This window comes from Oncorhynchus nerka, linkage group LG20 (genome assembly GCF_034236695.1).
Source record: "Oncorhynchus nerka isolate Pitt River linkage group LG20, Oner_Uvic_2.0, whole genome shotgun sequence".
In the NCBI taxonomy this organism is placed as follows: domain Eukaryota; kingdom Metazoa; phylum Chordata; class Actinopteri; order Salmoniformes; family Salmonidae; genus Oncorhynchus; species Oncorhynchus nerka.
The window spans coordinates 69778538-69793878 of NC_088415.1; the positions used below are offsets into that span (position 1 = coordinate 69778538).

At 40.6% G+C, this 15341-nt stretch overlaps 1 protein-coding gene and 1 pseudogene across 4 annotated transcripts in view; both read left to right on the forward strand.

Annotated features, from left to right (window-relative positions):
- LOC115103030 (collagen alpha-1(XV) chain-like) overlaps positions 1 to 1682 on the forward strand; it is a 59040-nt gene extending 57358 nt beyond the window's left edge. For all 4 annotated transcript variants that reach the window (XM_029623613.2, XM_029623610.2, XM_029623611.2 and 1 more), the window contains one exon: positions 118 to 1682. In XM_029623613.2, coding sequence (XP_029479473.2) covers positions 118 to 334 — 217 coding nt within the window. In that variant the 3' untranslated portion in view covers positions 335 to 1682. The remainder of the gene's footprint in view (positions 1 to 117) is intronic.
- Positions 1683 to 3750: 2068 nt separating this feature from the next.
- The window catches only part of LOC115103031 (TGF-beta receptor type-1-like), an 85720-nt pseudogene continuing 74129 nt past the window's right edge, over positions 3751 to 15341 (forward strand).

Below are 15341 nucleotides of genomic sequence, written 5' to 3' on the forward strand. Positions count from 1 at the left end.
AAAAGACATACAACATAGTTGAACCCTGGTTTAAGTCACTCTGGAAACGAGTGTCTCTAAATGTAAAATGTCAAAGGTCTGTGTTTAACTCTCTGTGTGTGTTGTCTGTGAACGCAGGCCTCAGAAGCTGGTGTGGCATGGCTCCAGCACGGTGGGAATCCGTATGACCACTAACTACTGCGAGGCGTGGCGGGCAGGTGACATGGCAGTGACGGGCCAGGCCTCTCTCCTCCAAACAGGCAGACTGCTGGGCCAACACACCCGCAGCTGCTCCAACCGCTTCGTAGTGCTGTGTATCGAGAACAGCTACACTGACCACAGAAGGTCTAATTAACCTCAACATACACATCTAGTATACACACTCTCTCTCATACACACACACAAAACTAGATCTCATTCATGTTTTCATGAAGAGCATGTAAAACTAAGCTATTGACACATGTTCAAGCAAATCCAGTACACACAAACAAACACACACCTCTCATTGACAGCAAACATCCATGTGGACCACACAATAAACTCCCTCCCTCCCTCCACACACACACCACACACACACACACGTCTCCTATTAACAAATAGCAGTTATGTGCTGGACCACGAGGCATTTTTACACTATTTCATACTGACCACAGATGAAACTCCCCACTTCATTAACCTCTCATTATTAACCTTCCATCAACACAGCATCACCGCTTTGCACTTGTCCCTAATCTAAGTTTTCCTGTCCCTTTAAGAGAAGTGTAAATATAATGTAAATTGCTTCCTGTCAAAAGCACTGCATAACTCCAATTCACTTTGTGTTTAAATTGACTGAATAAGGAATGCCAAAGATCTGGTAATCAGCAACCAACTGACTAACACACTGTTTCTGCTGAAGTAATCATTAACACATTTTTTTTGTTGGTTTGCTCAATTTAGTCTTATTCTTAAGTGCCCAGTAGAGTAGTTTGCATAGAGGCAACAACAGTTCTAACCTTTTGTGGATTACTGTATCAGTCCCCAAAACAATGTGATGATATGATGAAATTAGGACAACTGGTCTTTTCTGTTTTTCTGTGATATAAATGTATAATAAAATACTTGGATGTTTTCAGACAAGGGACCTTTTTTTCCTCTTTAGGCCTTGAAGTCATTTCGATGCACTGTGAGTTGATTTGAATAGTTTGGGATGTTTCCATAGCCATGAAGGCTTTTTTGTCTGTGAAAATTGTTAAGGGTTTTTCTGTTGCGAGTGATAACTTTTTCTTAATATTTAAGTTTAATTCTATGTTTTACATTTTTTATTTATACTGTAACAGCACATCATCTTAAATCTAGCAAAACATAGCTTCACATTCAAATGAAATGAAATTGAAACACTACACGTGCTATCTAACCTGAAAGTTATTTTTGTACGGTATTCTACTAATTGACTAACTGTAGATGTACTTTCAACAAATATATAATCAAGAGCTAGATATTTTAATGGCTGGGGAAATGATAGGAACAGTATCAACTCTAGAGCGCAAAGTATTTTTATATGTTGATTCATTTCACAGACGTGATAGGCTATATTTTTACAGTCAGGAAGATTGTCTTTTTTAAATTGGAAAGAAAATGTTTGACTGTCATTCAGAGAAATACAATGTTTGTACTCATTGACTGTTGCTCAGTGAATAAATTTTTTTTTTAAAAGACTGTTATTAATGTCATGTGTAGTTCTGCAACACACAATCAATGACATTTTATCTTGAAGGTAAATAAACGCAGTTACACCAAATGGGCACTAGGTGGTAGCAAACCATGTCACTTTACCGATTATTCTGTTGAAAGTGGGCCTAGGACGTCTACATCATTAAGAATAAAAAACCTCGGCATAATTTGATGAGTGTTCATACAGCTTCTTAATTATGGTTGGGGATATTTGAGAAATATTTCTGGTTTGTTATCAAATCTGTCTCTCTGGATTACTCTGACTAGGTGTTTCTTACAGTGTATCTGCAATGATTACAACTCTTCCGTGTTTCTCCTTGAAATTATTAATCGACCGAAGTAATTTTAATCATATTGAATTGAATTATCTTTTGTAAACAAGATTCTCTGAATGTTTCATTGTTTCCCTGAATCTAAAACCTAGATGTTTGCAGTACACAGTGCTGCTTTGTACATACATCATTGTCCTCCAGACAAAGCAGCAGTTCTGTGAGACCGTTTATGAAGGACATGATGCACTTTCGAGCTGAAAATAAAATCTATTAAATGAAAATAAAGGTTTATGTTCATACGGAAAGAGTGAAGGGCAATATAAAACTTACAGTAACATCCCCCTCATGTCAGGTTCAATAAGTGCATTGGCTTGTAGTCATAGGGGGAGCTTACGTTATTTCACCTGTGACAAAGGAGGCCAGTTTCATGCAGCACGGCAGTGTGTTTGTTGTTTTCTTCATCATTAGAGGCCTCTCTCAGGTTGTTAATGGGATGTTCACGTCTTGTCCCTACAGGTAGATCCAGAGTCCTGTGTTCATGACCATCTGCCCTCACTGTGCTCTGTGTCATTACAGAACCTGTGTGTGTGTGTGTTTGGAGACAATTTATACTCCCACCTGTCACCTGCCCTTGTGTTACTTTGCACCCTGCCACCCAAGACACCTGTCCAAGGCACTGACAAACTACAACAAACAACAGGGGATAATGTGCTCTCCCTGTACACTATCTACCGTACCACCAGTCTTCTCATTATCAAAGCAGAGCACAACCCAGCTCAGTCTCCCACATAAATGCATGACGGAGAAACAAGTTATTCTATCACCCCCCCTAACCATAACATTCACCTTTTTATCCTGTAACTCTGTTGGTGGGATGAAAGTAAGCCAAGTTATGGTTCTCAAATTCAGTGTTATTGATGAAGTGGTGCTAATTTAAATCTTGAATGAATGGAAGACCGTGAATGGATTTAAACTTAGAAAGCCTAGTGACTCCAAATAGTGACGTGCTGTTTGTTTGCACCTCCCCAGCAAGGTCTGTTTTTCTGTCACGCTAAAGGCTGTTTACTCAGCAGTCAAACAAACAGAAAACTGTGTTGGTCAACTAAAAAGGGCAGCATTCCACATTGATCCCCCTGTGTTTGGGGTGGGTGGGCCTGGGGGGAATTTGGTGCATTGCGTCCAGTGTATGCTGGACCGCCAGGACAAGGCCTGTTGGCAAATAGACCAGATACTAGAGAGAATGTCCTGTCATCAATCACTTCTGCCACTGGCCCAGAGAAGGGTGTAGAGGGGGCAGAAGGGGACTGGGTCAGATACTAGTTGTGTATGTGGATCCATACAACCAGTGGTAGGAGTGAATGGGTGAAAGCTTAATACCGTTTCGAAGTCTTGAAGTTGTTGACATAAATGATATGTATGCTGCATATTCATAGGCTACATCCTTAGATATAATTTATATAATACATTTTCAAGCTGATCTGATCAATAGGCTACCAATGGGCTAGGGGTTTTAATGTCATCAATGTGACTGGATAATTATACATAATCTTTCTATAGGAATAGGCTACTCATTATTAAAATTATTTAGACTAATGGATATGTTGGGGTTGGGCATCGATGCCTGATATGTAAATAGCAGTGGATGGATAGGCATGCGTTGTACGTGGCTACAAAATGGAATCAAATCAGGGTGGGTAACGAGAGTGGGGTTAGGGGTGTCCCATGTGGGCGGGGTATTTTCGCGTTGTTGGCCAATCACACAGTTTTTTTTCTCCAAGCAAAGACTACAGAAGTTGAGTGCGAGAAATTGCCGATTGACCAACAGCAAGTCCAGTGTAATTCCGTGCGACAATGGATACAATGCGCTCTTATTTAACATGTTGGGTCCTGTTTCTTGGAGCGGGAGTTCAGATATCCATCGGTAAGTGATTCGGTGACTGCCTTATATGGCTTTAGATACAGAATTGTGATTCTCAAGTTACATTTTCACACTTGTTTTTTGTTTTCAAGAATAGTGTTTTCAAAGATGGCGCAGGTCAGGGGTATGCGAGCTGTCAGGAATGTTTATTGTTAAGCGTATGGCCAGACGAGAGAGGGAGCGAGGATAAAAAGTCACACGAAAATGGCCTCAGTTGCCTGTAGTTTAGGACTTAGGCGGTGCCATGGTCAGACATTTATGTCCCGTTGTGTTGAAGTGGTTCATAGCCTATGTTGTCGAGCAAAAGAGAGAAACTCGACAATTGATCTTTCGGTAGCATACTTTGTCAATTTTTTTTGGCACGGCGCGCGGTAAATTAATTTTGTCCAGAATAATTGTTTATCGTGGCTTTCTTGTTTTGAGTCGGGGGACAAGCAAAGCTGTAAACGTGGCAGTTTTATATTTGCTACAATGTGATACAAGTGCTAGATCATTATTATTATGGAATAGCGATAACTACAATTGTCGAATAGATAAAGTAGAAGACATTAGTCCGAAGACCACATCATGATCTCTAAAAGTCGCTAAATTGCCGATTGAAGCGCATTGATTAGTACTCACGTGTGTAGTGTAAATGAAGATACGCGATTACATTGTTAATTACTGACTACCCAACGACACATTTACCAGATAAACATCGTATGGCCGTTTGATACAGACAATGGGAGCCGTAGTTAGCTATCAATTAAAACAATGTGTTGCTGATAACTGATAAATGAATGATTAGGCTACTAAACATTCAACGCGCGTGCTGATGTATCCGTGAATGCTGGAGTCGCATGCAGCCGACGTTGACATTAACCCGCGAGTTGTCCTAGGCAACATAGTTTATAGTTTCGACAGCTTCTCTGTTGGAGCTCAGAGAGCAAAAATACATTGTAACACAGTATCATTATCGCCATGTCTTATTCGAAAAACGTACAGGGACGGATTTGCGTTTATAAAGGATGGATAGATGTAGCCTAGAGATGAGATGAGTCAAGGTCATAGTTAATGAAGCCACAACGTTTTTAATCCAATTCGAGATGCAGTTTAGATAAAAGGGTAAATCCCATTCAGGGAGCACGCTTCTTGACACAAAGCATCCCATCTGTACTGGGAACGGTGATGCGCTCCATGAGTCCACTCTGATAGGCAGAGCTGAAAGATGCTCATCCACACCCTCATACCTTCAATGTACAGAGCACAGCTTATTCTCCAGCACTAGCATCCCAGTGTAGGATCTCTTGGTATAGATGACTAGAGGAGAGGAAAGCAGAGACATGATCTAGTTTTCTGCTATAATGTCTCATTTCATCTATGTATATCAGTGTACTGTGCAGAGATGTGGATAGGTCTGTGAGTGATATTTTGGAAATGACATATAGGCTATATGTCATTTCTATAATGTCACTTACAAACCTATAGCCTACCATGGGGAATAAACCCTCAGAGCCATTCCACAATGTGTACAAACACCATTGTCACTTCAGAGTGATGGGGTTCTGTGAACCAATTGAAAATGTCACATCAAATCATACAGCCAATGTTTAGGTAATTTGTCAACCAATAATTCACGTAAACAAAGTCTTAGAGTGAATGCTTTTTCTCCACATATTGAATAAAAACTCTCGGGCCAGCACTTAAATACACATACAGTGGGGCAAAAAAGTATTTAGTCAGCCACCAATTGTGCAAGTTCTCCCACTTAAAAAGATGAGAGGCCTGTAATTTTCATCATAGGTACACCTCAACTATGACAGACAAAATGAGAAAAAAATCCAGAAAATCACATTGTAGGATTTTTTTATGAATTTATTTGCAAATAATGGTGGAAAATAAGTATTTGGTCACCTACAAACAAGCAAGATTTCTGGCTCTCACAGACCTGTAACTTCCTCTTTAAGAGGCTCCTCTGTCCTCCACTCGTTACCTGTATTAATGGCACCTGTTTGAACTTGTTATCAGTATAAAAGACACCTGTCCACATCCTCAAACAGTCACACTCCAAACTCTACTATGGCCAAGACCAAAGAGCTGTCAAAGGACACCAGAAACAAAATTGTAGACCTGCACTAGGCTGGGAAGACTGAATCTGCAGTAGGTAAGCAGCTTGGTTTGAAGACATCAAATGTGGGAGAAATTATTATGAAATGGAAGACATGCAAGACCACTGATAATCTCCCTCGATCTGGGGCTCCACGCAAGATCTCACCCCGTGGGGTCAAAATGATCACAAGAACAGTGAGCAAAAATCCCAGAACCACACGGGGGGACCTAGTGAATGACCTGCAGAGAGCTGGGACCAAAGTAACAAAGCCTACCATCAGCAAGGGCATTGAAGATGAAACGTCGCTGGGTCTTTCAGCATGACAGTGATCCCAAACACACCGCCCGGGCAACGAAGGAGTGGCTTCGTAAGAAGCAGCTCAAGGTCCTGGAGTGGTCTAGCCAGTCTCCACATCTCAACCCCATAGAAACATTTTGGAGGGAGTTGAAAGTCCATGTTGCCCAGCAACAGCCCCAAAACATCACTGCTCTAGAGGAGATCTGCATGGAGGAATGGGCCAAAATACCAGCAACAGTGTGTGAAGACTTACAGAAAACGTTTGACCTCTGTCATTGCCAACAAAGGGTATATAACAAAGTATTGAGAAACTTTTGTTTTTGACCAAATACTTATTTTCCACCATAATTTGCAAATAAATTCATTAAAAATCCTACAATGTGATTTTCTGGATTTTTTTCTTCTCATTTTCTCTGTCATAGTTGAAGTGTACCTATGATGAAAATGTACAGGCCTCTCTCATCTTTTTAAGTGGGAGAACTTGCACAACTGGTGGCTGACTAAATACTTTTTTGCCCCACTGTACGTTCAAAAGTTTGGTCACTTAGAAATGTCCTTGTTTTTGTCCATTTAACATCAAATTGATCAGAATTACAGTGTATACATTGTTAATGTTGTAAATGACTATTGTAGCTGGAAACTGCTGATTTCTTTATGGAATATCTACAGTTGAAGTTTACATATACTTAGGTCGGAGTCAATAAAACTTGTTTTTCAACCACTCCACAAATTTCTTGTTAAAACTATAGTTTTGGCAAGTCGTTTTAGGATATCTACTTTGCATGACACAAGTAATTTTTTCAACAGTTGTTTACAGAATTGTTTATTATTCACTGTATCACAATTCCAGTGGGTCAGAAGTTTACATGCACTAAGTTGACTGTGCCTTTAAACGGCTTGGAAAATTCCAGAAAATGATGTCATGTCTTTAGAAACTTCTGATAGGCTAATTGCCATCATTTGAGTCATTTGGATGTTTACCTGTGGATATACTTCAAGGCCTACCTTCAAACTCAGTGCCTCTTTGCTTGACATCATGGGAAAATCAAAAGAAATCAGCCAAGACCTCAGAAGAAAAATTGTAGACCTCCACAAGTCTGGTTCATCCTTGGGAGCCATTTCCAAACACCTGAAGGCACCACGTCCATCTGTACAAACAATAGTACGCAAGAATAAACACCATGGGGCCACGCAGCTGTCATTCCGCTCAGGAAGGAGACCCGTTCTGTCTCCTAGAGATTAACACTATCCCAACCGTGAACCATGGGGGTGGCGGCATCATGTTGTGGGGGTGCTTTGCTGCAGGAGGGACTGGTGCACTTCACAAAATAGATGGCATCATGAGGTATGAAAATTATGTGGATATATTGAAGCAACCTCTCAAGACATCAGTCAGGAAGTTAAAGCTTGGTTGCAAATGGGTCTTCCAAATGGACCATGACCCTAAGCATACTTCCATAGTTGTGGAAAATGGCTTAAGAACAACAAAGTCAAGATATTGGAGTGGCCATCACAAAGCCCTGACCTCAATCCTATAGATATTTGTGGGCAGAACTGAAAAAGTGTGTGGGAGCAAGAAGGCCAACAAACCTGAGTCCATTACACCAGCTCTGTCAAGAGGAATGAGCCAAAATTCACCCAACTTATTGTGGGAAACTTGTGGAAGGCTACCCAAAACATTTGACCCAAGTTAAACAATTTAAAGGCAATGCTACCAAATACTAATTGAGTGTATGTAAACTACTGGGAATGTGATGAAAGAAATCAAATCTGAAATAAATCATTCTCTCTATTATTTTGACATTTCACATTCTTAGGTCAGTTCGGATCACCAACTTATTTTAAGACAGGGAATTTTTACTACGATTAAATGTCAGGAATTGTGGAAAAACAGAGTTTAAATGTATTTGGGTAAGGTGTATGTAAACTTCCGACCTCATCTGTACATAGGCGTACAGAGGCCCATTATCAGCAACCATCACTCCCGTGTTCCAGTGGCACATTGTTAGCTAATCTTAGTTTAGAATTTTCAAAGGCTATTTGATCATTAGAAAACCCTTTTGCAATTATGTTAGCACAACTGAAAACTGTTGTCCTGATTTTAAAGAAGCAATGAAACTGTCCTTCAGACTAGTTTATATGAAGCATCAACATGTATGGGTTTGATTACAGGCTCAAAATGCCAGAAGCAAGGAACTTTTCTAATGAACTTGTCAGTCTATTCTTGTTCTGAGAAATTAAGACTATTCCATGCAAGAAATTGCCAAGAAACTGAAGATCTCGTACAACGTTGTGTACTACTCCCTTCACAGAACAGCGCAAACTGATTTTAACCAGAATAGAAAGAGTGGGAGGCCCCGGTACACAACTGAGCAAGAGGACAAGTACATTAGTGTCTAGTTTGAGAGACGCCTCACAAGTCCTCACCTGGCAGCTTCATTAAATAGTACCCGCAAAACACCAGTCTCAACGTCAACAGTGAAGAGGCAACTCTGGGATGCTGTACATCTAGGCCGACTTCCTTTCCAGTGTCTGTGTGCTTTTGCCCATCTTAATCTTTTTATTGGCAAATGTGAGAAGGCCTTTTCTTTGCAACTCTGCTTAGAAGGCCAGCATCCCGGAGTCGCCTCTTCACTGTTGACATTGAGACTGGTGTTTTGCGGGTACTATTTAATGAAGCTGCCAGTTGAGGACTTGTGAGGCGTCTGTTTCTCAAACTAGACACTAATGTACTTGTCCTCTTGCTCAGTTGTGCACTTGGGCCTCCCACTCTTTCTATTCTGGTTCTAGACAGTTTGCGCTGTTCTGTGAAGGGAGCAGTCCACAGCGTTGTATGAGATCTTCAGTTTCTTAGCAATTTCTCACATGGAATAGCCTTCATTTCTCAGAATAATAATGGACTGAGTTTCAGAAGAAAGTTCTGTTTCTGGCCATTTTGAGCCTGTAATCGATCCAAAACATGTTGATGCTCCAGGTACTCAACTAATCTAAGGCCAGTTGTATTGCTTCTTTAAATCAGAAAAACGGTTTTCATCTGTGCTAACATAATTGCAAAAGGGTTTTCTAATGATCAATTAGCCTTTTTAAAATGGATTAGCTAACACAATGTGCCATTGTAACACCGGAGGGATGGTTGTTGATAATGGGCCTCTGTACGCAATGTAGATATTCCATTAAAAAGAATCAGTCGTTTCCAGCTACAATAGTCATTTACAACATTAACAATGTCTACACTGTATTTCTTATCAATATGTTATTTTAATGGACAAAGAAATGTGCTTTTCTTTCAGAAACAATAACATTTAAGTGACCCCAAACTTTTGAAAGGTTGTGTGTGTGTGTGTGTGTGTGTGTATATATATATAAATAAAACATCAGCCTCAAGGACACATATTGGCCCAAAATGCTTTGTTAGCCATCCAAAAAATTGAATATGTCAGCCACACAGCATTTACCATCCTCTTGTGAATTGTATAGGCTGCCGTATCCTTGGCACTTTGGTTATGAAATAAACTTAAGAAAATACCACTGCATCATATGTGTGAGTGCTGCTTTACAATAATTATTTAAGTGTTCAATGTCCTCGGTGACAGGAAATTGCCAAACCATAGGCTAGACCATAGGCTAGATGGAGATTCTATTTCCTATATGAGTGGGTGAAGCTTTGATTCAATGCAGGCACTAGGCAAATACAGACCACATAAAAAGCCTATCCCACTAGCTGACATAAAGCAGTGCCCTGTCCCCACTGGTCAGACACTTCTTTTGCAGAGCAATGGCAGTGATGTTTGGATTCTAGTAAAGAGGGCTGAATTGGCCTCCCGGGTGGCGCAGTGGTTAAGGGCGCTGTACTGCAGCGCCAGCTGTGCCATCAGAGACTCTGGGTTCGCGCCCAGGCTCTTTCGTAACCGGCCGCGACCGGGAGGTCTGTGGGGCGGCGCACAATTGGCCTAGCGTCGTCTTGGTTAGGGAGGGCTTGGCCGGTAGGGATGTCCTTGTCTCATCGCGCACCAGCGACTCCTGTGGCGGGCCGGGCGCAGTGCGCGCTAACCAAGGTTGCCAGGTGCACGGTGTTTCCTACGACACATTGGTGCGGCTGGCTTCCGGGTTGGATGCGCGCTGTGTTAAGAAGCCGTGCGGCTTGGTTGAGTTGTGTATCGGAAGACGCATGACTTTCAACCTTCTTCTCTCCCGAGTCTGTACGGGAGTTGTAGCGATGAGACAAGATAGTAGCTACTAAAAACAATTGGATACCACGAAAAAGGGGTAAAATTCAACAAAAAAAGGGATAGATTATTAAATATAATGTAGAAAGGGACACAGGGTTTCTTCTCAGACTACCAGTGGAATTGCACAACCCCCCCCCCCCATTTCACTGGTAGTCTGAGAAGAAACCCTGTGTCCCTTTCCACATTACATTTAATAATCTATCCCTGTACTGGATAAAACATTTTATCCCTGCAGCATACTACCCTGCATCCCACTGTTGGCTTGCCTCTGAAGCTGAGCACGGTTGGCCCCAAGATGGGTGACCAGATACTGCTGGAAGTGGTGTTGGAGGGCCAGTAGGAGGCTCTCTTTCCTCTGGTCTGAAAGTAGTGATTGGGGACATTTCCTGGTCTTTCGGATGGGACGTTAAACGGGTGTCCTGATTCTGTGCTTAATAAAGATCCCATGGCACTTATCATAAGAGTAGGGGTGTTAACCTCAGTGTCCTGGCTGAATTCCCAAGCTGGTCCTCATACCGTCATGGCCACCTAATCATCCACAGATTACCATTTGGCTCATTCATTCCCCCTCCTCACCCCTGTAACTATTCCCCGATGTTGCTGTAAATGAAAATGTGTTGTGTCAATTTAGCTGGTAAAATAAGCGTGCGTGCGTGCGTGCGTGCGTACATATGTATGTATGTATGTATGTATGTATATATATTGTACCAGTCAAAAGTTTGGACACCTACTCATTCAAGGGTTTTTCTTTATTTGTACTATTTTCTACATTGTAGCATAATAGTGAAGACATCACAACTATGAAATAACACATGGAATCATGTAGTAAATAAAAATATAGTTTATATTTTAGATTCTTCAAATTAGCCAACCTTTGCCTTGATGACAGCTTTGCACACTCTTGGCATTCTCTCAACCAGCTTCAAGAGGTAGTCCCCTAGCATGCTTTTCCAACTGTCTTGGAGTTCCCACATGCTGAGCTCTTGTTGGTTTCTTTTCCTTCACTCTGCGGTCCAACTCATCCCAAACCATCTCAATTGGGTTGAGGTCAGGTGATTGTGGTGGCCAGGTCATCTGATGCAGCACTCCATTACTCACCTTCCTGGTCAAATAGCCCTTACACAGCCTGAAGGTGTGTTTTGGGTCATTGTTCTGTTGACAAACAAATGATAGTTCCACTTCCTTTCCTGTGGCGGTCCTCAAGAGAACCGCTTTCATCGTAGCGCTTGATGGTTTTTGAGACTGCATTTGAAGAAACTTTCAAAGTTCTTGAAACGTTTCCGTATTGACGGACCTTTGTCTTAACTTCTTAAGGTATAGGGGATGCTTGTGTCTCACTTGGCCAAAAGCCAGGGAAAATGCAGCGCGGCAAATTCAAATAAAATTATCTAAAAATCAAACTTTCATTAAATCACACATGTAAGATACTAAATTAAAGCTACACTCGTTGTGAATCTAGCCAACATGTCAGATTTTTTAAAAGGCTTTTCGGCGAAAGCATAAGAAGCTATTATCTGATGATAGCACAACAGTAAACAAAGAGTAGCATATTTCAACCCTGCAGGTGCTACACAAAACGCAGAAATAAAATATAAAACATGCCTTACCTTTGACAAGCTTCTGTTATTGGCACTCCAATGTGTCCCATAAACATCACAATTGGTCCAAAATGTCAATTTATTTGGCGTGTTTGATCCAGAAAAAAACAGCTTCCAATTTTCGCAACGTCACTACAAAATATCTCAAAAGTTGACTGTAAATTTTGCCAAAACATTTCAAACTACCGTTTCAAACTAACTTTAGGTATTTTTAAACGTTAATAATCGATCAAATTGAAGACTGGTTTATCTGTGTTCAATACAGGAAGACAACAAATCAATGCTACTTTTCAAGTCTTGCGCAACTCTCAACAGTGTTACCCAGTCCTAGATGGCCGTACTTCTTCATTGCACAAAGGAATTACCTCAACAAAATTCCAAAGACTGGTGACATCCAAAAATTCTGAACGGTTAGTCCTCGGGGTTTTGCCTGCTACATAAGTTCTGTTTTACTCACAGACATGATTCAAACAGTTTTAGAAACGTCAGTGTTTTCTATCCAAATCTACTAATAATATGCATATCTTATATTCTTAGCATGAGTAGCAGGAAGTTGAAATTGGGCACGCTATTTATCCAAAAGTGAAAATGCTGCCCCCTATACCTTAAGAAGTTTACTTCTTGACTCACCCATCCCATTAGCGGGATCATTTTCATCAACATCCGCTGAATTGCAGTGCGCCCAATTCAAATTAAATTACAAAAAATATTTAATTTTCAGGAAATCACAAGTGCAATATAGCAAAACACAGCTTCGCTTGTTGTTAATCCACCTGGCGTGTCAGATTTCAATAAAGCTTTTCGGCGAAAGCATACCAAGCGTTTTATGTAAGAACATCTCTCTCAGTAAACAAAATATTACAAACAGCTAGCAGCCAAGTAGATTGGTCACGAAAGTCAGAAAAGCAATAAATTAAATTGCTTACCTTTGATATTCGGATGTTTGCACTCATGACTCCCAGTTACACAATAAATGTTCCTTTTGTTCCATAAAGATGATTTTATATCCAAAATACCTCCATTTGTTTGGCGCATTATGTTCAGAAATCCACAGGCTCGAGCGGTCACGACGGGACAGACAAAAATTCCAAATAGTATCCGTAATGGTCGTAGAAACATGTCAAGCGTTTTTTATTATCAATCCTCAGGTTGTTTTTACAATATATGTCAACCGGAATGTAGCTTCTTCCATGGTAGAGGGAGAGAAAATGGCTGTTGCGCATGAAAAACTCTCCTGGCACCCAGCCATCCACTGACGCAATGGGTTCTTTCTCACTCATTTTTCAAAATAAAAGCATGAAACTATGTCTAAAGACTTCACACCTTGAGGAAGCCATAGGAAAAGGAATCTGGTTGATATCCCTTTAAATGGAGGCAAGGCATCCAATGGAACAGAGCGCTTTCAGGAAAAACAGCACTTCCTTGTTGGATTTTCCTTAGGTTTCTGCCTGCAATATCACTTCTGTTATACTCCCAAACAATATTTTGACAGTTTTGGAAACTTAAGAGTTTTTTTCTATCCTAATCTGACAATTATATGCATATTCTAGTTTCTGGGCCTGAGAAATAGGCAGTTTCAAATTGGTATGTTTTTTTTTTGTTGCCAAAAACGAAAATACTGCCCCCTACACTCAACAAGTTTTAAAGTAATGGACTGTAATTTCTCTTTGCTTATTTAAGCTATTCTTGTAATATAATAATATGGACTTGGTCTTTTACCAAATAGAGCTACTGCCTCTACCTTGTCACAACACAACTGATTGGCTCAAATGCATTCAGAAAGAAGTCCCAGAAATGTTACTTTTATCAAGGCACACCTGTTAATTGAAATGTTTAACACTTTTTTTGGGTTACTTCACTGTTATTCTACAATGCAGAAAATAGTAAAATATAAAGAAAAACCCTGGAATGACTAGGTGTCAACTTGACTGGTACTGTATAAATATATACACTGCTCAAAAAAATAAAGGGAACACTTAAACAACACAATGTAACTCCAAGTCAATCACACTTCTGTGAAATCAGAAGGGAGGGAGGAGATCCCTCAGGAGACCATCCGCCACCTCATCAGGAGCATGCCCAGGCGTTGTAGGGAGGTCATACAGGCACGTGGAGGCCACACACACTACTGAGCCTCATTTTGACTTGTTTTAAGGACATTGCATCAAAGTTGGATCAGCCTGTAGTGTGGTTTTCCACTTTAATTTTGAGTGTGACTCCAAATCCAGACCTCCATGGTTGATAAATTTGATTTCCATTGATCATTTTTGTGTGATTTTGTTGTCAGCACATTCAACTATGTAAAGAAAAAAGTATTTAATAAGAATATTTCATTCATTCAGATCTAGGATGTGTTATTTTAGTGTTCCCTTTATTTTTTTGAGCAGTGTATTTTAAATTTCACTGTCTATAAATATTCAAAAAGAGTGAAGGACAGGTTAGTTTGACACTGATACAGTTTTTCAGGCGCTGTGCTCTAGTTTCTCTCTGTTCAATGGCTTTGGTCTCTTGAGGAAAAAAACATGATGTCATAGTATTGCATATTCAGGTTTTATTCTCTGTGTAGAACTACCTTGAGCACAGTAATGGGGTAATAAGTAGGCTAATAGTAATAAGGGTGGCAGGTTGTATAGTGGTTAAGAGCATTGGGCCAGTAACTAAAGGTCGCTGGTTCGTGCCTTTCTGCCCATGAGCAAGGCAGCTAACCCCCAACAACTGCCCCCTGAGCGCCGATGATTTACCAAGATTTGAGTGTGCAGGCAGACTAACTGGTACTTCCTAAATGACACCCTATTCCCTATAACCCTCCAATTTTAAATCTGGACCTTGAAGCCAGTTCCACTGCTTCCCCCCCTTGCCCCCACCCCCACATTTTTCACCTCTAATTAGGAACTGATTTTGCACCAGGTGGGTGCAATTCATTATCAGGTAGAACAGAAACCTTAAGAGGCCTGGACTACTCCTGGTTAAGTATTGAAAACCCCTGCCCTATAGTGCACTGCTTTGACCATCGACTTATGGGTCCTGATCGAAAGTATTCACCATATACGCAAAAAGGTTCCATTTGGGACGCAAACATAGTTTGTCAGCTGGATACATATTTCATCATGTTATTCATCATTATCCATAACAGTGTTGCCTGTGAATCGAGACCGTCTGTGCGCTACCACCAACAACTAACGTGAACGAACTCACTTTTTTACATCGTACAATTGACCTTATTTTAGTACCCAAAAAAACATAATA